General features: G+C 37.1%; 2 protein-coding genes across 2 annotated transcripts in view; one reads left to right on the top strand and one right to left on the bottom strand.

Annotated features, from left to right (window-relative positions):
* SMC6 (structural maintenance of chromosomes 6) overlaps positions 1-7759 on the bottom strand; it is an 83242-nt gene extending 75483 nt beyond the window's left edge. Inside the window, exon 1 of the mRNA XM_058551754.1 lies at positions 7636-7759. The gene's annotated coding sequence lies outside the window, so the exon portion shown is untranslated. The remainder of the gene's footprint in view (positions 1-7635) is intronic.
* Positions 7760-7945: 186 nt separating this feature from the next.
* Positions 7946-24860, top strand: part of GEN1 (GEN1 Holliday junction 5' flap endonuclease) — a 32287-nt gene continuing 15372 nt past the window's right edge. Inside the window, exons 1-5 of the mRNA XM_058551753.1 lie at positions 7946-8377; positions 15605-15796; positions 16486-16672; positions 20391-20567; positions 21755-21865. Of these exons, the coding sequence (XP_058407736.1) occupies positions 15636-15796; positions 16486-16672; positions 20391-20567; positions 21755-21865 (636 nt within the window). The 5' untranslated portion in view covers positions 7946-8377; positions 15605-15635. The remainder of the gene's footprint in view (positions 8378-15604; positions 15797-16485; positions 16673-20390; positions 20568-21754; positions 21866-24860) is intronic.

Below are 24860 nucleotides of genomic sequence, written 5' to 3'. Positions count from 1 at the left end.
ACTGAACTTAAAATAAATCAGACAAAGCTTAAGCTTTAAGTATTATGTCCATTCATCTCCCTAGAGCCTCCAAATGGAACTGCCACCTATGCCCTACTGCCACCTTGATTTTGGCCCAGGGAGATGTGCCAGACTTCTAACCCACAGAAGTATAAGATAAGAAATGTGTGTTGTTTTTTTTTTTAAAAAATCATCTGCATATGCTACACTAGTTGATTTTACTTCAGAATTATTCCTGGGCCAAGACTTTATTGATATGGGTCCACCTAAGTGTTTTGACTCCTAAACTCACAAAAGGTAAAAGATTTTATTTGTGAAACTGTGGTTTCTAGTTTCCTAGACCTATTAATAGAGATGGAATAACACCTTCTGAAATTATTCCAGAGCAATCACCTAATTTTCACAAGTCATAAAGTATTAGTGAATTAGATAAAACTTTTAATTTTATTTTCCCAAAGAAGCATATTTTGAAGCAGTGCTGCCTAGCAGCAGTAGTTTTCCTTAATTGTTTCCTAAAGAAACAGTCCATGCTGATTGTCTACTTTTTACCAAAATACTAAAAAACTTATACCAAGAAAATTAATACATTCAAAATTACACAAGATTTTCTAAACGTATGAATACTGCACCTCAAGTCAAAGCTGATAGTCTGTGACTGAAATTAAACGTTATGACTACTGCGATTGTTGCTTGCATTTTTCTCCTTAAAACACATTTAAGACCTAAAATGATAGGTACCTAATAACTGTTTGCTGAATAAATGGAGAGAAAAATCCACGACACAGGCAGTCAGAAATTCCTAAGACACAAGAAAAGACTATGAGGAATAGTTCTAGTCTCAACCCATATAAGTCCCCCAATGACTACACCATAGCAACCCTGTCTATACCAGGTACCTGGTCAGTAGTAGATTAAACGAGATTTTCTCTCTCATGAATTTGGACTGAAAGATTCTAGTCAGTCCTCACTAGAAGAGATGATAGCTCTATGAGATGATATGTACACAGAGCAAGAAAGCCAAGCTTAAGTGGATGTATATATGCTGGGAGGGTGGGGGTCTAGAGGAGAGGTGTTACAAAGAGAGCATGAAGTCGATGTGAGGGAACAGGAGATGTAGGAACACAAGAGAGAAAAGGAGGTGAGGAGAGAGAGACATTCACACAGTGTTTAATTTTTTAATCCACTGCTTTCCAAACCTACACTGACAGACCCAATTCTGCAGAAATATCAAATATCTATACATATTCTGGAGGAAATGTTTTGGGGAACTATCTTTGTCAGGTTTTGTTATTACGACAATGCATGCTTCATTAAATAAACTGAATAGTTTTCTCATCTTTTTAATGATCCGAAATTGCTTCTATGGTATGAAATTTAAATGTTTTTTAGAGGTGAGAAAGAACTAAGCTTCAGGTTATTAGATGGTGGAGTCTGTTTTAATTTTATGAAACCATTTCAATTTCTTTCTTGTATACTGGTTGTTTACTCCTCTTGATATCTTCCTAAATCAATTTTTCTGTAATTTTATTTTATGAAACATTGATCATTTAAAGTCTCAAATTTACTACACAAAATTACTTTACGTTTTGTAAAATCCTCATCCGTAGTCATGACTCCTTTCATTCAAATTCTATTTAATTAAATTTTAAACATTTTCTCTAGAAACTAGTTCTTTGCTTTATCGTCTAATTTTTCTTTAATGGGGATATTTTAATGTTTATTCATATATTTTTATACAACAAAATATAAGAGATACGCAGCGGGGCTAGAATTCAGGCTCTAATTCTTTTTTCCAAAGTACAAGTTAAAAAAAGCAATGAAAGACTTCCACTTCCAAGAAGATGGAATAGATGTACTTTTCCCTATTCCTCCTGCTTAGTAAAACTAAGAGCCTTGGAAATTATATATAAAACAAACATTAAGATGACTCTGAAAGAGCAGGAGGCAGATTGGCTAGGGACCTCAGGACTCAAGAAATGATACCATGGTTGAGTTCCCTGAGTTCCTGTTTTGCCTCAAACATCCCAGACTTGGAGAAGCCAGCAACTGGGGAAACACCGACAGGTGCCGGGGGCAGAAAACCTTAATGAAAACTTGCTCTCTCTAGCCAAAGGACCAGGAAAAGGACACCCCAACAAGACAGAAAACTTTTAGACAATAATTGCTATACTCCAACCAAATACCACTGAAAAAACTGTGGCCCCTCTTCCCCTCCCCATGCCAAGTGGACAGCCTGGACTTCTACCCTGGAGAGGCTATAAGGAGGCATCTCAACATCCCAGCTGGCTAGTGTCAGAGAAGGCTATGTTGGCCAAGTAGGGAACCATGATAATGGCGTCAATGGAGACCACCTAGAGAGCCTAGACCTGTACTCCCACCAGGCAGTAATAGGGTGCTACTGACTCCCACTGTCTCCTGGATGGTGTCAGGGGAGGCCTTTTACCACTGCCCAGAGAGGTAGGGAGGCCATCCCACTACAGGGTCCATGCAGACCATGAAGAGAGCCAAAATTCCCACCCCAGCCCAGTAGTCACTGCGGCTAAGAAACGAGTTCTGTAAAGTTCTAGGTTTGAGTCTCTGTGTCCATGGCCCAGTAGCACAGGGCAGCAGTTCTCAAAGGTTGTGGTCTCTTAAAAAGTACTAAGGACCTCAAAGAGCTTTTGTTTATATCTATCAACATTTACCATATTATAAATTAAAACTGAGAAACTTTAAAACAAAAAACAAACAAGTACACATTCTACCAGTTGTCAGAGCAATGATATCATCATGTCTCATAACATCTGGAAAACTCCACTGTACACTCTTAAGTGAATGAGAGTGAAAGAAGCAAATAATATCTTACTATTATTATGAAAACAATTTTAACCTTGTAGACCCTTTGAAAGAATCTCATGGATCCCTGGACCACACTTTGTAAACTGTTGCTATAAGGATACTAAAAGCAAGTCCTTGACACAATGCTGTAAGTTATAAGGCATAGCTAGCAAGCAATCAAGTTAGAGCAGCAGAGAAGGGCTTGTAGACTTGATACTCAAAGTGTGGTCCAAGGACCAACAAGTAGCATCTACATCTCCTGGGCAGGGGTTAGATATCCACAGTCTCAGGTACCACCCCAATCCAAATGAACCAGAATCTTCATTTTAACAAGATCTCAGGTTATTCATAAGCACATTCAAGTCTGAAATACTGTTGTAAACAAAAAAATTTGGACTTTATTATTCTATCCTAAAGGCAATGAAGAACCTAATCTGTCATGATAAATCAAACGCCATTTAAAAGGTATATTAGTTAACATCCAAAGAAGGACATTTAACCTAAAAAATACCTTTTGAGACAATATTAGCATGGCAGTCACATTTACAAAATATTCAACATCTTTTTTTTCCAAATAATGTAACGTTTATTTTTAATCTCTTACAGAAGTCAAAACTTAAAAATCAAACATATTTCTCAAACTATTTAATAACAAGAATCAATGTATATTAGTTTCAGCTTGTTGCTAATTTAAATTCCCTACAATGCCATCAGACCATTATTTTCCCAGCAACATTTTCTTCTCTCTCACCCATCCTCTATCTCCTTCTCAATCATTGAGCAATAATTTATTTATTATAGAAGAGCAAAGAAGAAGCGTTACTTTTTGGTTTTCCCAACATTAAATGCCCTTTTAGACACTGTTCTTATTAAGCCTAATACATGATCTTACAGTCAGCAGGCACTCCGACATGAGCTGACTCATTTTAGTACTTCACCATTTTCAAGTAAAATTGAGGAGAGGGAGATGAATGAAGGTAAATGTGATAAGCTTCCTACAATGAATGTGAGATTCTATATTACACAGAAGATAGTGTGCTACATGACAACGATGTTTTTTATTTGCTGTGCTTGGCCTAGGATTTGCAGTTTGCTATTAGGTTGCCACGGTAACTTGCATCTAACAGACAGTGAAGGATCCTACCTTTTAAAATAGGAATCATTTGATAATGTAATGATAATGGATTTTTTAAAACACATATGAATGTCCTGAGAGTTAGATACAGGTTAAAAATAATAAAATTGTTTCCAATAAACTAAAACGACAACTAAATAGATGCAAAGAAAAATACTTTTAAATATCCTGGAATACACAAAAAAGGAAAAAAATCTCCTCTAGGTTTTTCAATATATCCATAAAGCTCTTCTTATTTTTAATGTTTGCTTATTTACAATAAAAAAATCAGAAATAAGGAACATATCATTCCTCCCTCACAGGAAGCAAACTCCATCAGAACAGGAACAGAAACAAATATGCAGATTATCAATAAAAAATAAGTTCAAGAGGGGCTGCCCCGAGGCGTAGTGGTTAAGTTCGTGCACTCCGCTTCAGCGGCCTGAGGTTTTCGGGTTTGGATGCAAGGCGCAGACCTACACACGGCTTATCAAGCCATGCTGTGGCAGACGTCCCACATGGAAAGTAGAGGAAGATGGGCACAGATGTTAGCCCAGAGCCAATCTGCCTCAGCAAAAAGAGGAGGATTGGCTACGGATGTTAGCTCAGGGCTAATCTTTCTCACCAAAAAAAATAATAATAAGTTCAAGAGGAAAAATCAATAACCAAAGGTTCATTACAGCATGCATGTGCACAAGAAATCTGAGAGAGATCAAATACATTTTAACAGGATTATAAATTTCTAAATTTTAAATTTTATTGTGAGCATCTAATAATTCATACTTCCCATTAATATCAAAGTAGGGACTAACAGCAGTTGAGAACAAACATAACAGAATTGGAATTATCAATAGAAAATAGTGGTAAAGAAAAAAAAAAAGGCAAATTGCTGCTACTTCTGAATCTGCTGTGGACTGTGTTTACCTCATGCCCATTTCCATTTCTCCCACCATCACGGACATATTCATTCTACATTAAACAACTTCATTTTTAATGTACTGAATTAACTAAGTGCACTGCTTGGAATATATCATGAAATCAAATGAGATGCATTTGATAATAAATAATATAAATATTTAAGCAAGAAAATTCGTTAAGTCCATCCATCAAACAATTCCAGATCAGCAAAACTGGGAAGCACTAAGCACAGCATTTCAGATAATAAAATTTGAATGCACAGATTTGTGTTTTGAAAACATTCCTGTGGCCTCAATATAGAGGACAGACAAAACAGAGAGAGTGAGAATAGGGGCAAAGGAGACCAGTCTCTAAACGAAGAGGGGCACTGAACCAAAGCAGAGGCAACACCACGGATGAAAGGAAGAGAGCAAACCAAAAGACTGAAGAGACTGGGTGAAGTGGGTGAGCGGAATTCACATCTGTTGAATACTTACTATATGCTTAGTTTTTGAGATAAACACTTTATTTCCTTTAATCCTCAACGTTCCTTATGAGATAAGCAGTGCCCTTATTTTACAAAAGGGGATATTGAGGCTCAAGTGAAAGACATTTGCCCAGGCTTATGTAGCTGTAACTAAGCAGAACCCAGATCCAATCCAGGTTTCTTAACACCCAAAGCCAAACCTCTTTAACGTCCAGGTTCCTCTCAGCATGAACAACTGAGTTTAAAACACAATTTAATTGTTTATAGGCAGTGAAACTGGTTATTAATCCACTCATCTTGTCTATCCTTTATTAATGTATAAAACTACAAAAAGGATTCTATTGTGATGTGTCCCTCTAACACTACTAAAGCCAACTGAAACCTTGAGCTTGCTTTATAAAATTTCATTTTGTGTTTAATTTTCAGAAACAATCTTCACACAATGCTAAATACCATAAGCAGACAGAGCAGTTTTAGCAAGGAAGGAGGATAAAACATTTATTTTGTTTGAAAACACTGAGTTTGAAGCGCTCCTAGGATACTGAGATGGAGAGGCCAGTAGGCAGTAAGACAGACTCTGCAGCAGAGGTGGACTTGGGAGTGAAGCTAAGAAAGCTACAGAAATTATTCTGAATTTGGTCACCAGGGAAAGTATGTTGAGTGAGAAAAGATTTCTCTCAGTAACTAGTGAATCAAAAAAGTTAATATTAATAAAAGTGACTACACTTGACCCTCATCTGAGTCATATGGACTTATGAGTGTGTGTGTATACAGAACTGTGACATTTAATTATGCCCTAAATATAATGCATACTATTACAGTAAAATTTTGAGTTACTTGTTTATGAATTCCTGAATGTAACTCGAGCACAGATTTAATTTTCCTAACTTAGGTCTGAAAGTGATAGTCAAGATTCAGGCAGATTTTATGTAAAATTCTACATCTAGATACTCAGTAAAATACACCTTTGGGGAATAAAACCTGTTTTTCACTGTAAGAACTTTAACATGCCATTTGTACTTAGTTTTTCCCAGCCTCAACAGCAAATGCTTTATACTAATTACAGATGGATATAGATAAAGAACTATAACACTCTCTCTCTCTCTCTTACCCCCCTCCCCCAACATATTTAAGAATCCTGTAAGTTAGGTACTATGTTGTTAATGTCTCCAATTACAGAAAAAGAACCGAAACTTAGAGGTGGCACCAATTTACCCAGAGTCACACAACACTGGTTCTGTCTTATACAAAAATGTTTTTAAGCAGTAGTCTAGTGATCTCCAAACTTTTTTGTACTTACCAATTCAGGAAAAGAAATTTTGTGTAGACATTCCAACATAAAATTATTGCCCCGTATATTTCACACAGTAATAGAATGAGATCAAATAAATCTAAGTTCTAATATGCTCCCTCCCCACCCACACACCCACGGAACTATCTGCAGGCCATTGCATATGCTATTGAATATTTTAAAAGACTCACACAGCAGCTGTCTAAAGGTCAGGGAATTGGAACCTTTTTTTCTTTTGAATATACAGTTCAGAAGAGCTTGTTTTTAAAACACTCTTTTAATCTCCTTCTCATGAAATATGCACAGAGTAATAAGCGCTCACATAAGTTCTGTCTGCAGGGTTCAAACACCAAAGAGTTCCTCTTTCTAGGAATTATCTCAAATCCTAAAGGTCCTACAGCCCTTTCTCTACCCTTGTGTCCTGTGTTCCGTAATTCCCAATCGGAATTCTTCTCCAGTTCATTTCCACAAGAGGGAAAAGAAATGCCATCATAAAACCTCCAAACAACACATTTTAATTTTTCTAGATAACACGGTTTGCGTTTTCATGAAACTGGGATTTAACAACAAATCCGATTTAAGTGATACATGCATACATCTCTTAAACCTACGTAAGTTGCTGCTTGTGAGATTTCATCCGATTCGTGAGAAGAGCCCAATTCCCGAACCCAACCTCACCCCCTTACCCCTGTCTCCCTCAAGCTACTCTCCAAAGCCAAAGGCCACTGGGCCGGGCGCCGGGTCCCACAGCCCAAGCCGGGATTTGCGAGCCTCCCCGCGGGGCCGCCCGAGGGAGGCGCCCAGCGCCGACGGGCAAGTTTCCCCGGCTGAGGGGACCTGTGCAGCCCGCGGGGAGGGCGCCCAGATCCCCGCCGGCCGGCCCGCCCGGGCCCGCAGGGAACACCCCGGTCCCCGCCGCAGCTCCGGCGACCCGCCGCCACCAGGCGCGCTGGGGTCTGCAGCTAAAAGGGCAGCGACGGGGGGTGGATCGGGAGCAAGGGAGAGCGACAGCGCGCGCCCTCACCCTACCTCGAACAAGTCGAAGTGTCCCCAAGGAACCCGATCGGCGGGGGTGTCGCGGCGCAGCCGGACGCTAAGGCCACCCCGGAGGCGTCTCGGCCTCGGCTGGCCGCCGTTGGCCCGCCGTGAACCGCGCACCACCCGCAGGAGAACGCAGGAGCCGGGCCTCCCCTGCGCCCACCGCGGGACGCTCCGCGCCTGCGCCCCGCCCCCCCCGCCCGCCGAGACTCCGCCCGCGCGTGCGCGGTTAGGAGTTTTCGCGCCACTGGAGTCTAACGGGAGGGGCCGGAAGTGCCCCTGGGCTGACTGGGGAAACTGGTCCGCACGCCGGGCTCGGCGACGGCCGGACGCGGTGGGCGACAGGAAGGCGGGTGATTTGCCTAAGTGAAAGGGAAGATAACTCGGAGAGCCCCGGCAACAGTTCCACGCATGCGTACAGCGGGCTGGCTAGGAGCCGGGACAGCCGGGTCTGCGGCCCCGGCGGGGTACAGGAGACAGTCACTTCCCGGAAGAGGCGGGGCCGTGTGGAAGAATGCGCCAAATTCGAAATGCTCCAGGACCTTTCCAGGTCAGGGCGTTAAGCCCCAAACGTCAGTCTTTGCTTGGGAAGGGAAAGAGGAAGGTTTCTTTTACTTTTTTTTTTTGAGAAGAGAAAATTCAGAAACTTGGAGGCAGCAATAGTTAGGGTTCAGGGCGAACTGGTAAATGACGGAGGGGCGTCTTCCAAAACCAAGGAGAAAGGGCTGTCCCGGTAAGTCCCGCGGAACGGTGGGGACACGGCACCGCCCGAGGCCTTCCCCTGACTCCTTTGAACTCTGCGGGCGGGGCGAGCTCTGGGTTCGCGTGCCCGCCTCCTCCCGGCACCGTCGGCAGCCCCCCTTAGAGTGCGGGAGGACCGCGCCCGGGGCCGCGGGGCCGCCAGCCGGCCCTGCTCCCCGAGCCGGACGCCTCCCCCGCCCCTGCGGCTGACCCCCGCGCGGGCATCTCTGCCCGCCTCTGCCAAGGCCGCTGGGTCCGGAGTGGCCTTCCTCCGGGGACACCGTGGGGCCAGCCCCGCGCCTTGTTCGGGGCCGTCCCGGGCGAGCCCTCCCTGATCCCCGTAGGCACACTTGGGTATTCCTCTTGTTCGGTGTCAACGTGGGGCTTTGGAAATACTTCCATTATAGCAGTTACTTTAAGGGATTGTGGTTGTTGATTTACAGTCCTTCTTTCTCTTGCTCGAGCCTGTACTGTAAACTCCCTCAATAAATATCGGAACTAATGAAGTTTAACTTTCTTGGCTTAGCTTTCAGCGCTCTTCTCAACCCGACATTAACCTATTTCTTCAGCCTTTACTCAGCTATTCACGTGATATGCTCATCTAGCCAAGTAATCGACTTTCTATACTCCAAAATCTTCCTTTCTAGATGGAAAAAGTGGCATTTACCGTCCACCCCCAAATAAATTGATGTCAAACTTCTGGTCTCCATAATGAAATTCCTTCCATCAAAGTCACTCTTTTAAAGATGATCAAATATATGTTTCTGTTGTGGCCCTCGACATGATACAGTGAGAAGTATGACGTAGTCAAAATAAACTAAAACAACTTCTGGCCTAAATCGTCCTTGTTGGTAAACAATGGGAAATGCAGTTGGTAGGTTTCTGCTTAGATGTCACTTCCTTTAGGAAGCCTTCCTTGATGCCCTAGACTAGGTAAGGTACCTCTTTTTCTATATACTGGTAGTTCATTCACCTTACCTCTGGGCATGTACTTGTCACATTGTAATAATTCCCTTTTTATCTCTAATCTCACCAAGATCCTTAAATGCAGGGCTTGGTGTTTCATTATTGTATCTTCAGCACCTAGAAGAGTTCCTGGTAAATAAGTATTTAATAAATATTTATTGAAAATATGTAAGTTATGCCTGGGTTATATTATGCTTCAAAGTTTAAGCTAAATTCATATGAAAATAAAACTAAAGAAATAATAAAAACAGCATTTATTAGTGAAATTATGTGGTAAATCCCATACAATACAATCCTGTACTGAAATAAACTTTACACCATTTACCAATCTTTATGTGAAAATATAGTCATCTACCTGGGAATTGGGAAATTGAAAGTGTTTCCCACTTCACTGTTAAAAAAAAAATTCTAATGTTTTTGCTTAAAACTGGAAAAACCATTGGTTTAATAAAATGTGTGTTCTTGGATAAATCAAACCACTGACCTCTTTTTATGTTCTTTAAATTTGATTCATTAGTGGAATTAGCAGGGTTCTGTGCTTTTCTCACCTCATTCAGTTTTATAATTAACCAATAAAAGCTTATTAGCTTTTAAGGAAGTTTTAGGAGCATAAATTGATTTATGGACACCATATGGTTACATCAAAGGATTTGTTTTTGTTGTAACCTGCAATAGATTCTTAAGCCCTTTCTTTAAACTAGAAATTCATGTTCTTTCTACCAAGCAATAATATCTGAAATAGAATGATTTTTTTTAATACCAAGCTACCAAAATTGGTGATGAGATTCAAAGGACGTCAGAATCTTGTAATTCATCTGGTTTCATACTTCTCATTTTGTAGATAGGTTAAATGTCTGCCAAGGTCATAAAGCTAGTCAGTGGTGCATCCAAGACCAAAATCCTAGGTTTTCTATCCCAAGTTCAGTGCTCTTTCACTAAAACAAATAAATTGAAGCCACTAATAGGTTATAAAGTTATTTGCTATGGGTTGTTCTGACTTTGTTGATTCAGGTAAGTATTCTTGTGTCACACTGATTTTTAAGAATTGTGAATATGTTAGGAGTCTCTTTTTTTATATCTAATATTGGATAATCAGATTGGCATCAATAAAATTATTACATTATAAAAGATATGAGTAGAGACTCATGAAATCCCACACCACAAAAAATTTCAAATTTCACCCTATTGAAATAAAAAGCAAGACAAAATACATAGTTTTGAATGAGTTTGATATGTATAGTATTTTTAAATTTTACTTGATGCTGAGCTATTTTCAAGTAACCTCATCAGGTTGATCATGACCTTTGGCTAGAACCATCTGTTCTATCTTTGAGTGCAGTTGTACTTGAATATCTTAAAAGCTGTTGCATTCTGTCCCTTTTTGGAACTTAATGTGCTTTTACATTCTTACCGTTGCTATGTAATGTCACTTCAGAGCGGTGCAAAGAAAGTGACAAGAAATGGAAAACAATAGATCGTGGAAATAGACAGTTTGGATTACCTGCATTCTTAAAACATGTTATGGTGTTATTTTTCATAAAATACACAGTTCACAAAAATGTACCATTTCAGAACTATTAAGGTATTCTTTTAATATTCTGCTTTTATGAGTGATTTCCAAAAGGAACATGCATTTTTAAACTTAAAGAACTTTAGGTTGTAGATCTACTGAAGATAATCCTAAAATAATATTTTCAAATAACACATTACATTTAGAATACTTATGTAATTTTAAATTAATATTTTTTGCATTTTATAACTGGTTATAAGATAGCACCATAAATGAAGAAACAAATTAACTTGTGACAAATGGAGGTTTTGTCACCTTTAAGGAAATTTACTATCCATTACCAGAGAAATGATTTTAATGTTTTAGGTTTTTAAACAAGATCTCTCTGGCTTTTATGGGGAGAATGATTGTGTGGAGGTGGAGAGTAGTACAAAGTGGAAGGAGGGCGGCCAGTTGGGAGACCATTTCGGTTGTGGCAATACTAGGCAATACTAGGGGAGTACCCTTAGAAATGGGGATTTAGGATATATTTTGGAGACAGAGGACTTGCTGATCAAGCTGCTGTTGGAGAGCAATGTAAAGAGAAGAGTCAAGAATGACTGCTAGGTTTTTTCCCAAGCAGCTGGGTATTTGGGAAAGACTAGGGGTAGAACAGTTTTGAGGAGACGTGGTGGAATCAAGAGTTAGATGCATATTATGCATCCGTGTGAAGATAAAGTAGGGGCTTAGATGTTCTAGTCAAGAGCTCAGAGGAGTTGTTAAATGATGTGGGATAATTTAGAGAGGGAAAGTGAAGAAAAGTTCCTTCATTATTGAGTCTTCAAAGGGAACTCAGCAATAATGTCCTTTCCAGTGTAATCTGCCTTTCTGACTGACGAAAAGTATTCTTGTAAGTCTTTCTGCTCACTTTCCGATTTTCACGCCTGCCTCTAATCCTTTCAATGTTGTTGTTTGGCATAGTTCTAATTCATTATTTTTCAGTTAAAAGTAGTGAAGGCTATATAAAGTCTTGGCAGTGATTCAAGAAGGTCTAATAGATATTCATTAATGCTGAGTTACTAAGAGAAAAAAAGATTCACTGGGGCATGTCATAGAGAAAGGCTACCTCCTAGAAAAATATCCCCTTGATTCCTATCATTTAGAGAAAAAAGTGGAAACAAAGCATATTTCATGATAGCAGCAATTCTTTCATGCTTATGAAGGAAACATAGCAGGGCATGACTACTTGGCAGGAGTGTGCTTGGGGAGCACACTAGAGACTCACCTTTTTCAAGTCCACTTCAGTAGATATGTGGTTATGATATATGTAGGTTAAGGTACCAAAGTGGTTTAAAAGGCTTTGAGATAGATTTAAAATATGGTAACCAGGATTGGCAATGAAAGAGACTTTTTTTTAGAAAATGTCACATGACTAAGGAAAAGTAGAGAAGAAAACACTCTAGCTCAGGTATAGTAACTCAGATTTTACTTCCTGGGAACTAACAGATGATTCTGGTACAGACTTTTTTTCTTTTTGCCTATGTTGTTCATACCATTGTGATTAAGAAGCCCTTGTTACAGCTGTGTAGTCTTTGCTGATATTATAGTCAAGAAATAGCCAAAATAGATGGGCTAGGGAGACATTGCTGGTATCTGTTCAGCTACCAGTGCTTGTTGTTCTGTAACATAACCACAGATGCTCATTCTTTAAACCAGGCTTATTTCTGACAGATGAAACTAAAATAATATGAATAAGTTTTAAGTGTAACGATCATGTTATATTAAAGATATTGTTTATGGGCTCAGCTAAAAGCCCTCTTCATCTTGCTTAAGGGATCCAATCTGTGGGAATTTTAATATATTAATAGAATCAGTTCTGGGCTTATTTTTTTCCAGGTACGGGTGCCACAGTGAATAATATATTCCATTAACATCCATACAAAATGATTTATTACAAAATGACAAAATGAGTGCTTGAAATATTTAGAGGACTACAGTTTGTAAGATCAAGAGTCTACCTCATCACGTTTCTCTAATTTTTTTTCCCTACAACCCTCAGAAGGAATACAGTTTATCACAGTCCTATACATTAAGGTGTGTTTATGTTTGCCATCATAAACAACACTGCACTATCTGACAGTCTTCATTCATTACTATTCCTTTATATTTGTGTAGTCAATATATGTAATGAAGCATTAGAGACATGATAGGAAGGATTGAACTTTAGAGCTGGAAGAACCAGAGAAAAGATGCACCTTGCCTAAGACCACATGACTCGTTCCTAGGCATTCTGAAGGAAACCAGAAAATATAAATCTCTCATCCCTTAAAAAGCCATACTGAAGTCATGTTTGATATTCAGGTACTTTGCAGAACATTGCTTTTGACCCATGAACTATGTCCATATTTGGTCAGTTAATATTTAGGCAAAAAGTAAACCATCTAAAGATTTCTAGTTGATTTTCCCAACCCTTTATAGATACACCACATTTTTTTAACTTTTTTTTTAATTTGAAAAGTAATACATGTATATGGTTACTTTAAAAAATAGTAACACAAAGGAATATACTTTGAAGAGTAATTCTCATTCCTCAACTTCAGTCATCTGTGATATATGACCTATTTTGTACCTATTTTCATTTTAAAACTTGCAGACTTTTTTTTATCAATACACATAGATCTATCCCATTTTTATTTGCTGCATCATCTATTCCATTGTTTGAACATAGCATAATTTACTTAAAGATATGTCCTTTATTGATGGACATTTGGTTCTTCCCAGTGTCTTACCATTATAAACAATGCTACGATGAATATCCTTGTTGGTAAATCTGCACAGACCTAAGAGCATATCTTAAAATAAATTCCTGAGAGAGATGTTGCTAAATCAGAAGATACTTGCATTCAAATTTTGACACCTAGAGTCAGGGTCACATTTAAATGAAATAAGATCAGTTATGATAATTTTCCTTCAGAGAGGAATTGCATAATTTCCTTCCATTGCAACCCATTTCGGAATCCAGCATGAGTCACAAATAAAAGGAAAGCAAAACTATCAACAAGAACTTCCCCCTCAAACTTTCTATTTCTGAATTTTAAGTGTTCTGATGGTTAATACTTTAAAAGTCTTGTTTCCTTTCGTAATAATGCCTTAGAAAAGATATGCATCCCTACTCTTTTTCCAGAATTAACTACAGCTTTTCACATTAACAAAGAGATGCAACCTGAAGTCTGAATCTATGCCGCAATGCCCCATTCAACCAGTGAGACTTCTTGATGTGAAATAGACAGTATTAGCACTGAGCCACCATTAAGTTTAATGGTGCTTTCTTCTTTATATTTAAATCTATTTTTCTTTGTAAAGTGACATATCAGCAAATATTTGTGCATTTCTTCATAAAAATGAATGCACAAAATGATACTTACAGTGGTACTGGCCACAGTATAAAATTATGATTCAGAAAAGCATGAAGAAAATGACAGCAACACTTCCAGCATTTATTTTCTTTGTAGCTATGTACAATTTGAGAAAATCACTTTTAGTGTAGACTCTGTTAAAGCAACAGACAATACAGTACTTTTTATTTACAATGGTTTTGCATTATGGTGATAGCCTTTTGACTTAATATTTTTTGTGTCCTATCTTGTAATTTTGCAATGAATGAAAGGTCATTATTTAGATGATGATAATCTGAATTATATTTGTATAGTCAAACTGAATCTTCGTTGCAAACACTACATAATATTTTTATCAAACAATAGCAAAGGAAAAGAAAAACAGATATAGATGTTTAATAAGGAAAAACTGGCCTACAGAAAGTACCAAAGCAGGTTACAATAGCAGAGTTTAAGCCAATTTTCTTTTTAAAATGTCAAGTACATAGAAAAGAGTTTAACATTAGCTTTCTTTGGATAGTAGGACTATACGTGCTTTTTAAAATTTTTCTTTGAAAAGATCTTTTATTTTTCCACAACCCACATGTGTGACCTTGCAATTTAAAAAGCCAGTGCTCTTTTAAATATTTCTCCTGCTCTCCACCTTCTATCTCCATCAAAGTGTGCCTTCATTAACGGCTTGTTTTTTTCTTTAGTTTGCTTATTTGCATGCTTCCTTGCTTTTGTTTTTTTAGTTTTTCCTGATTATGATAGAGGACTAGTCCTATTCTCTCTTTAGTATGTAAATCAAGGAGTGAATTCTCAAGAAGACAAACAAGATTTACAGCATCCCTGGATTTTCTATCCATCTCTGCATTTGTTAGCTCTTCTTATTAGCTGGAACAAAGCCAATTACCACCATATTTTTTTTGGTAATTTTTTCCTTTTCCAAATGTCATGCAATATTAATGCAACCGTGTGAAAAGTTTTATTCTCGGCCACTGCTAAAGAGGACATAGAAAAGAAGAGGAAAGAATGAGGAGGGACAAGGGGACCATTGACATTTGGGTTACATTAACTTTAAAAATAACTATTTTTCAGTACTATAGAGAAACCCATATTTGGTGACATGAGTGGATTTTAAGGACAAATTTAGCATGCTACTATCTGCAAATAACTTTATCCGTTAGTTGCATCAGTTATTTTTGTAGCCAGTAAGTCAATTACCACCATTTTTAATGTTTCAGGTGTTCTTGATTCATTTCGAAAAGCTAACTAATGAAAGAAATAAGGAGAATCCTCTATTTATGAATTATCCTAAACTAGCACATAATATATTGTTTGAATTCCTGTTCTGAGCTTTTGTATCTTTTAACAATTTTTTGGAAAGTGTGTTTCAAATAAGAGCAGATATCACCAGAATGGGAGTGAATGACTTGTGGCCAATTCTGGAGCCTGTTAAGCAGCACATGCACTTGCACAGTCTTGGTGGGAAAACCATTGCAGTCGATCTGAGTCTCTGGGTATGTGAAGCACAGACAGTCAAAAAAATGATTGGAGCAGTTTTGAAGCCCCACCTCAGGTATAGTAAAAGTTCTCAGAATATAAATGTATGATTGCATAAGCAGTTGATGTCTTGGTTTTGTTTCCACTTTATTTCTTTTGTTGTTATTGTTTTACATTTTGAGATTTTAAAATATACTAACATGTCTAGATCTTCCATCTCTATTGATGACTCACAAATTTGTACCTCTTACCCTTTGGGCTCTAGATTCACATACCTAGCTGCCTACTAACATATCCACTAGGATGCTTCAGTGACTTAAAGCCAGAAATTTGGGAGCCATTCGCTCCCTGTTTTACCCCTCCCCACGTCCAATCTATGAGGAAGTCTTGACAGTTCTACTTCCAAAATATACTTTATGTTCACAAATTTCTCTTGATGTCCAGAGGCCCTCTCTCAATGCGTGCCAACATCATCTCTCATCTGTCCTGCTGAAATGATACCTTCACTAGTTTCCCTCTCTCCACTCTTGGCCTCCTCCTCCAAACGATTTTCCACATAGCAATTAGAATAATCATAAGTCTCCCTTGCTTAAAAACATTCAGTGGATTCTCAGTCTACTTAAAAGCTTAACTTAATAAATAACATGTTATTGCATATAACATTTTTGATACTAGCCTAATGTTCTTGCCATTATGTCCTACTGCTATGTTGACTTTTGCCAACAATAGGTGATGATTAATATATTACTAATTTTTATATTTCAGGAACTTATTTTTTCGTATCTCATATTTAATGCTAATGGATGTAAAACTGGTGTTCGTTATGGAAGGGGAACCCCCAAAGCTGAAAGCTGATGTCATAAGCAAGAGGAATCAGATGCGGTATGGGCCTTCTGGAAAAACATGGTCTCAGAAAACAGGGAGATCACATTTTAAGTCAGTCTTAAGAGAGGTGAGCATTCAGATCTGATTCAATAGTTCTGATTAAAGAGAGAATATATTTTACTCTGATAAAGTTTGTTGTTTAATATCTTTAATACTTACTAACCTTACTGTACATAGAAGGCCAGTGTGGATAGAGAAGACAGTTTATGTTTTGGAGTGAAACTGACCCGAGTTCAAGTGCTGGCTGTGGCATCTAGAAACTCTGAGATGTGGGGCAAGATTTTTAACCTGTATCTGCCTCATTTCCTACTTTGAAATGAGGATAGTAATACTTTACAGGGATGTGGTGAAAATTAGAGAAAATATATCTAAAGCAACTACTACATAGTAGGGATTTGATCATATTACCTTTTATGACATCTTTAGCACTTAAAGAATTCCCAAAATAGAGACCTCATTAATTCACACTTTACTCATGCAGGATTAATGATAGTTCATATATCAAATACAGATTTGGCTTCCCTTAGAGCTTTGTAATTTTAAAAAGTACTTATTGTTATATTTTAATATATTTATATATTACCTATAAAATGTTATGTATTTTCATAAAAGTTAAGAGGAGAAATCATCTATAATGAAATAAAATATGTAATTAAAGCAATAGGAAGCTACTATTATTTTGTCTCTTTTCAAATGTATATATTTTTTAAATATTGCCATAATAATGCACAAATAACTTTTATCTTGGACTTTGCACTTAACGTATCATACCCGTATTTCCCTGTTGCCACATTCTATTCAAAATCATCATTTATAATGGTCGTACAACATTTATGAAGCTATGAAATCATTCCCCGTGATTGTATATATTGTTTACTTTTCAATTCTTCTCTATTATACATGAAATTTTGATGAACATTTTTTGTGTATGTAGCTTTTTCTTGTGATTCGGCATTTTGAGGTTAAATTACCCAAAGTGGCATTAGTAGACCAAAGTTTAGGAATGATTTTATAGCTCTTGCCAGTTACTTTCTACTGGTACAGATATGAGATAAGCAATTTCAGTGCACCCACAAGAATATTGGATATTAAGAGATTTATCTTTTGTAATATTTAGTATGCAAAAACAAAGATATTTCTTTGTTTATATAATACATATAAGTACATGTTTACTATCGCTTGGTCTTTTAATGGTGAGGTTAGTTTTAGTCCTGTGGGTAATGGCCACCATGGTTTTTCCCTATTATTTCTTAAAGTTTTAATTTTTTTCTTTTGTCCAAGTGCTTCATATATTAAAGGTATAAATCTTTTATCATATTTTCTTTGAATTCATATCCCTGTTTTTATTTTTAATTTTGGTTAAAAATTTCATTTCTTTTGGGGCTGGCCCGGTGGCATAGTGGATAAGTTCGCATGCTCCGCTCCTGCAACCTGGAGTTTGCAGATTTGGATCTCCGGCAGAGACCTATGCACTGCTTATCAAGCCATGCTGTGGCAGGCATCCCACATATAAAGTAGAGGAAGATGGGCACAGATGTTAGCCCGGGGCCAATCTTCCTCAGCAAAAAGAGGAAGATTGGCAAGGTGTTAGCTCAGGGCTAACCTTTCTCACACACAAAAAAATTTCATTTCTTTTCAAAGGCATTCCATAAATCAATAATCATTTTTATCTTGAAATTTTGTCTATTTTCTATTTTTATGTGATGTTTAAAAAAATAATTTTCGGTTAGTGACTCTTCCAACTGAATGACTGTTAGTAGCTGAAGAAAATATCTGTACTGGATTCTAATTATTTCCTGTATAATCGGTTCCTGGAAATATCCATGGTCCACATACTTAGGGCACTAAATACCCAGTGTAAAGTAAAAAGATATCCATCTCTTCTTGAGAAAATTGCTCCATTCCTATTTCTTTATTGCAGTAATTGTGACGTTCTTAGGCATTTTGCGTCGGTTCAGTCTTGCCCACCTGTTATTCGTTTTCATTTTTCTGTACCCTCAGTTACTAGGCCCTGCTTCCTCCTAATCCACTGCCATCTTTTAAGTATAAGCATGAAAAACACAAATTAGTCCTCCTCCAACACCACCTCCACCCCACATGACAGAGACTTAGGATAGGGAAAATTACAACCAGCCTCATCACAAATTGGGTGTGAGTTTTTGAAAAAGAGTTGGAATGATGTGGCACAAGAATCTGAAATAGCTTTCTAACTCTTTTTGTTTGTTATGAAAGGATACTTCTTATCTAGGCGTATGTTTGAAGCAACTATGGTGTTACAATAAAGCAATACCTGTAACAAAACTATCTCCCTAAAATCACTCAGCCAGAGTCCTGAAAAGTACCCTTTTTTTGACATAGTACTTTGTCTTTCTGAACCTTGTCCACCTTGGGCAACATCTGGCAGAGGTTTTTATTACATAGTATAACATTAATCAGCAATTAATCAGTTAAAGCAAAAGAGTGATATTTACTCTATCAGTCTCCAGAATCTACAAGTAAATAGCTTTTTTCCTCACCATACCCACTATTCCCCAGTGATAGAATGAGAGTGTGATATATGACAAGAAGGAATGCACTAGGCTGTAAGGCTAAACTGTAAGCTACTCAGCTGGGGTCAATTCATAATCCAAAGAAAACTCACAGCAGATTATTTATACATCAGCAAATTGATATAAACATCCTGCACAGACATTGACTAGGTGCACGCCAACGACTGACGGCTACATGGTTTCCCACAATATGAGAATTTCATTGTACAGGGGAGGTGATATGACAAAAAGAAGAGGACTTCAAGGCCCCAAGCCAAAATTGTATGATGGCATCTTCTTTGGAAGAGCTCATCGGGTTGACCATCGTGTGAGAAGAATTTTTATAGTTTTACAGATGTAAATCTTAATGTAATTAATTATTAATTATTTAAAGATATTTCCAGAATCTTGAGATAATAACATTGACCAAACAATGAAAATTGAATATTCATTCCTTTTTGAAAGTAATTTTTTAAATTGAATATGGATTACTTTTTAATTGACATTAAAATTTTTAACTTTTCATTACAGAAAATTTTAAATCAATGCAAAAGTAACCCATCACCAACCTTAAGCAATTATCAACTCTTGGCCGATCTTTTTTTTTTTTTTTTTTTAATATTTATTTTATTTAGAGTGTGTGTGTGTGTGTGTGTGTGTGAGTGAGGAAGATCAGCCCTGAGCCAACATCCATGCCACTCCTCTTTTTGCTGAGGAAAACTGGTCCTGAGCTAACATCCGTGCCCATCTTCCTCCACTTTATGTGGGACGCCTCCACAGCATGGCCTGACAAGCGGTGTAGTCGGCGCGTGCCGGGGATCCGAACACTGGGCTGCCAGCAGCGGAGCACGCACACTTACCCCCTACACCATGGGGCCGGCCCCATCTCTTGGCCAATCTTGTTTCATCTGTCCTCCCACCCACTCCCGTACTCCCACATTATTCTGAAGCAAATCCCAGACATAATATTGTTTCACTCTCTATATTTCAGAACGTTTCTCTAAAAGATAAGGAGTCTTAAAAAATAAATAAAAACATAACCACAATACAATTTTTATCACACCTAAAAATTTAGCAATCATTCCTTAATGCCATGAAGTATTCAGTGTTCAAATTTCCAATTGTTTCTTAAATATCATAATTTATAAAACACCTAAATAGCTACTATTAATATTTTTTATATAGACGTAAGTTAAACACTAAACAAATAGCAATAAAAATGTTCTTAGATTTCTTGCACCTACTTGCTCTTTTTAGTGCCTTGATATGCTGGAATGCTTAGGGATTCCCTGGGTCCAGGCTGCTGGGGAAGCTGAGGCCATGTGTGCTTACCTCAATGCCAATGGCCATGTCCACGGCTGCCTCACCAATGATGGGGATGCTTTCCTTTATGGGGCCCAGACTGTTTACAGGAATTTCACTATGAATACCAAGGTACGTTTTCTTTCTCTTTTTCAGCACTTGTTTTACAAACTACCTTTTTTAAAGGGATTATTAAATGATTAAATGAAATAATACATGTAAAATGTTTACTATAATGCCTAGCCTATAGCAATTGCTGAATAAAACATTTACTGTTATTAAAAATATCATTGCCACATAGTTCATTCTCTTTGAAATGTGGATTTCTCTCCTAAGGCTTGACTTGTTTCACATGATTTAATTCTAAATCAGTTTCAATAATATATTAAAAATTGCGTAGGAAATGTATTGCTTTCACCCAAAATTTCTACTTTTAATAATTTTACCCTCCAAAACACCTCCAAACGTGCAAGGAGAGATATACAAGGATGTTAATTGCAGCATTGTTAGTAATTACAAAAGTTTGGCAAACAACTCAAATTCCCATTGATAGGGAATGGTTAAATACAGCCATGGTTCTCAGCTCTGTGGGTACTACCAGGGGACATTTTGGTTGTAACTCTTCAAGGTTGGGCAAGGGAGACAATAGACATCTGGTGGATTAGAGCCAGGAAAGTTAAATCTTTTGCAAGACAATTCTGTTATCTCTCCAAAAATGCTAATAATGTCCCCATAGCGAAACACTGCCTCAGAGTCCATATAATATAATAGTAAGCAGACATTAGAAAGGTATGTATTATTGACATTAAAGATATTCAGATATATTAATGGGCAAAAAATGTTGCAAAATAATAACTTTGATATAATGCTATTTTTCCTTAAAAATATAGTTAATCATAAGTATTTGTATATATGTGTCAAAGAAAATATTTTTTGGAAGAATATGCACCTCGCCGTTATTAATAGTTAACTTTAGATGATGCGATTACAGGGAATGTTTACTTTCTATAAGAAACATCTTACAGTGTTTAATTTTGTAAGATGAAAATCTACCTTTGTAGCCACCAAAAAACAGTAAAGAGGGAAAAATTGACTACTACAGTTTATTTTTTAAGCCATTTTTGAAACTATAACTTTATTTCTAGATATTGAAGTGTTATATTCTGTGAAGATTCAGCTGATCAGGATAATTTTCCTTTTTAACTTTTAGGAATAATTAAACATTTAGAGACAACCTTAACAAATTATTTTTTGTAATGTTGTTTAACATGTAAATGTTTACTCTTTGAAGATTAAACTAAATCTGTACTTTCTTCTAGGACCCACATGTTGACTGTTATACAATGTCATCTATCAAGAGTAAACTAGGTTTAGATAGAGATGCTCTGGTTGGACTAGCAATACTACTTGGCTGTGATTATCTTCCAAAGGTACACTGAAATTGTCGTATTTATTTACTATTCATAGTCTATCTTTTTTGATACCTTACATGCTGCATAAACATGAATATAAAATGGTTATATGATTAAGAATCTAATTTAGATTATAATTTTAGGCATAATAAACTATCCAATTACTAAAATAATCAGCATTTCAAGTGGCGTTAAAAAGCTGACTCATTGTGACACTGAATGTTATAAGCGAGAATAGAAGAATAACTGGTACCACAGTTTGAATCTCAGTAAACCATTTCTCTAGATTAAGGGATTCACATTCAAGTTTGACTACCCTTTTAAAGAAATACAGGAATTACTCTTTTCTTGTGTCATGCCAATGTTAGTTTCTGTCACTGTTTTGTCTGTTTTTTTGGTTTTTAATCTCCATTGTATCTTTCTAGTTGTGCACATGCTGAATGTTATTATTACTGTTGCTAGGCAACATGATTATTGGAGTAAGCCATTCATCCTTCCATGCCTCTTAGCATTGTATTGAATTTTGTTCATAAAAACATCTTTTTTATATCTTAAGATGCGCAATATAGTACTCTGTAAAAAATAGGTATAATAGGTGAGTGATGAATTAAGAATTATGAGGATAACCTGATTCTTAAATATGATATTTAAAACTGTAAAATGACTTGTATTGTAGTTCTTACTGTGTAGTCCCATCTTTATGCCCCTACTGATCATCTTTGTGTCCTTAATAAATTCTTCGTCATACTACATACTCTATCCTCAAGAGAGGTCTAAAAAAGAGTGACATACAATGTTTTTCACTGGAGCTTGAGAAAGGAAGAAATAGCAGAATAGTAAAATTATTAACCCTAGTTTCTAATTTATGTATCAGTGACCAAATAGAGAAATCAACAATTTTTTTTTAACTAGTAAGAAAAGGAAGCAGGAGAAAAGAAACTTTTAAATAACAGAAAAAATAATTATTTGACAGTAGTCCCCCCTTATCTGTGGTTTCACTCTCCTTGGTTTCAGTTACCCCTGGTCAACTACAGTTCAAAAATATTAAAAGGAAAATTCCAGAAATAAACAATTCATAATTTTTAAATTGTGTCTCATTCTGAATAGTATGATAAAAGCTCAGCCGTCCTGCTCCATCCCACCCAGGACATGAATCATCCTTCTTTTGTCCAGCGTATCCATGCTGTGTACGCTACCTGCCCCATTAGTCACTTAGTAGCTGTCTTGCATATTAGATCGACTGTAGCAGTATCGCAGTGCTTGGGTTCAAGTAACTCTTATTTTACCTGATAATGGCCCCAAGGTGCAAGAGTAGTGATGCTGGCAATTCAGATATGCCCAAGAGAAGCCATCAAGTGCTTGCTTTAAGTGAAAAGGTGGAAGTTCTTAACTTAATAAGGAAAGAAAAGAAAATCATATGCTGAGGTTGCTAAGATCTATGGTAACTTTTATTACAGTATATTGTAATTGTTCTATTTTATTATTAGTTATTGTTGTTAATCTCTTACTGTGCCTAATTTATAAATTAAACTTTATCATAGGTATATATGAATGAGACAAAAAACATAGTATATATAGAGTTCAGTACTATCCATGGTTTCAAGCATCCACTGGAGGTCTTGGGATGTATCTCCTGTGGATAAGGGGAGACTACGCTATTACTGTATTGTAATTCTCATTCTGAAATAGAAGATTCCTATATCCCATATGTAATTATATCATAATTAAAATCTAGAAATAGCCTAATGTTGAATGTAAGAAAAAATTTGCAAACTTGAACTCACAGAAACCGACTTTAGCTACAGTGGTGTTGCATTATGCATTACCCTTAGCTATGTTGAACTTTTGTATCCTCTGTAACCAAAACTGCTATCTATTTATATTGTTCTACTTAAAGATTTTTAAGACTATGTACTAACATGGTTTGCCTTCAAAAAATTTAAGATGGGGCCAGCCCCGTGGCTTAGCGGTTAAGTGCGCGCGCTCCGCTACTGGTGGCCCGGGTTCCGATCCCGGGCGCACACCGACTCACCGCTTCTCCAGCCGTGCTGAGGCCACGTCCCACATACAGCAACTAGAAAGATGTGCAACTATGACATACAACTATCTACTGGGGCTTTGGGGAGAAAAAAGGAGGAGGATTGGCAATAGATGTTAGCTCAGAGCTGGTCTTCCTCAGCAAAAAGAGGAGGATTAGCATGGATGTTAGCTCAGGGCTGATCTTCCTCACCAAAACAAACAAACAAAAAAAAATTTAAGATGTAGCTCAATGCTACTACAAGAAGGGTGATATACAAAATATCTAACAATTGGTATGCCAAAGACATAGGCTATAGAGATGGAACAGGCTTCTGGATGCCCTCTGTGTGCCACGTGCTCTGGATCCTGGGTATAGGTGGCTTGGGAAGGGGACTCAGGTTAGAGGGGAGACCCCTTTGCCAACAGACACTCAGGATGCTTGGGCAGTGGCTATTTGCTAACCAGTTTGGAAGCATTTTAACACTGGTGTGTCTGTCCTGGTGCATATTGACTGAATAGCAGCCTTGCTTGTAAAGGACATATTCATAAACTTTTATAGGAACTGGAAGACTCAATTTAAACCAGAAATTGTCATGTGAACACACATTTATTTGTATATTTTTGTGTGTTGGAAACTTAACAATTGTTTTAATTTTCTTAAGTTATTAATTTCAATAGTTAACTTGAAACTCCTTTCTTCTCATTTGACATCTGGGTCTTTACATATTAAATGGTCATATAACTAAATAAACATGCTTTTTCTTGATTAAAAATATAACATAAATTTAGGTCAAATTAAAATATTATCAAAATAATGAACGTAGAAACTGAAACCCCTCTAAAAATCTTTTCCCCTCTCCCCTAAAATAAATACCATCAGTAGTTTGGTATACAACCCTCTGACTTTTTTGTTTGCACAGATTAACAATATAATTGTTATTTAACTTACAAATCTAGATCATACCATACACTATTCTGCAATTTTCATTTTACA

Source organism: Diceros bicornis, chromosome 12, assembly GCF_020826845.1.
Source record: "Diceros bicornis minor isolate mBicDic1 chromosome 12, mDicBic1.mat.cur, whole genome shotgun sequence".
Taxonomy (NCBI): Eukaryota; Metazoa; Chordata; class Mammalia; order Perissodactyla; family Rhinocerotidae; genus Diceros; species Diceros bicornis.
Note: the sequence above shows the minus strand (reverse complement) of the source record. Positions and strands in the feature narration are given on the sequence as shown.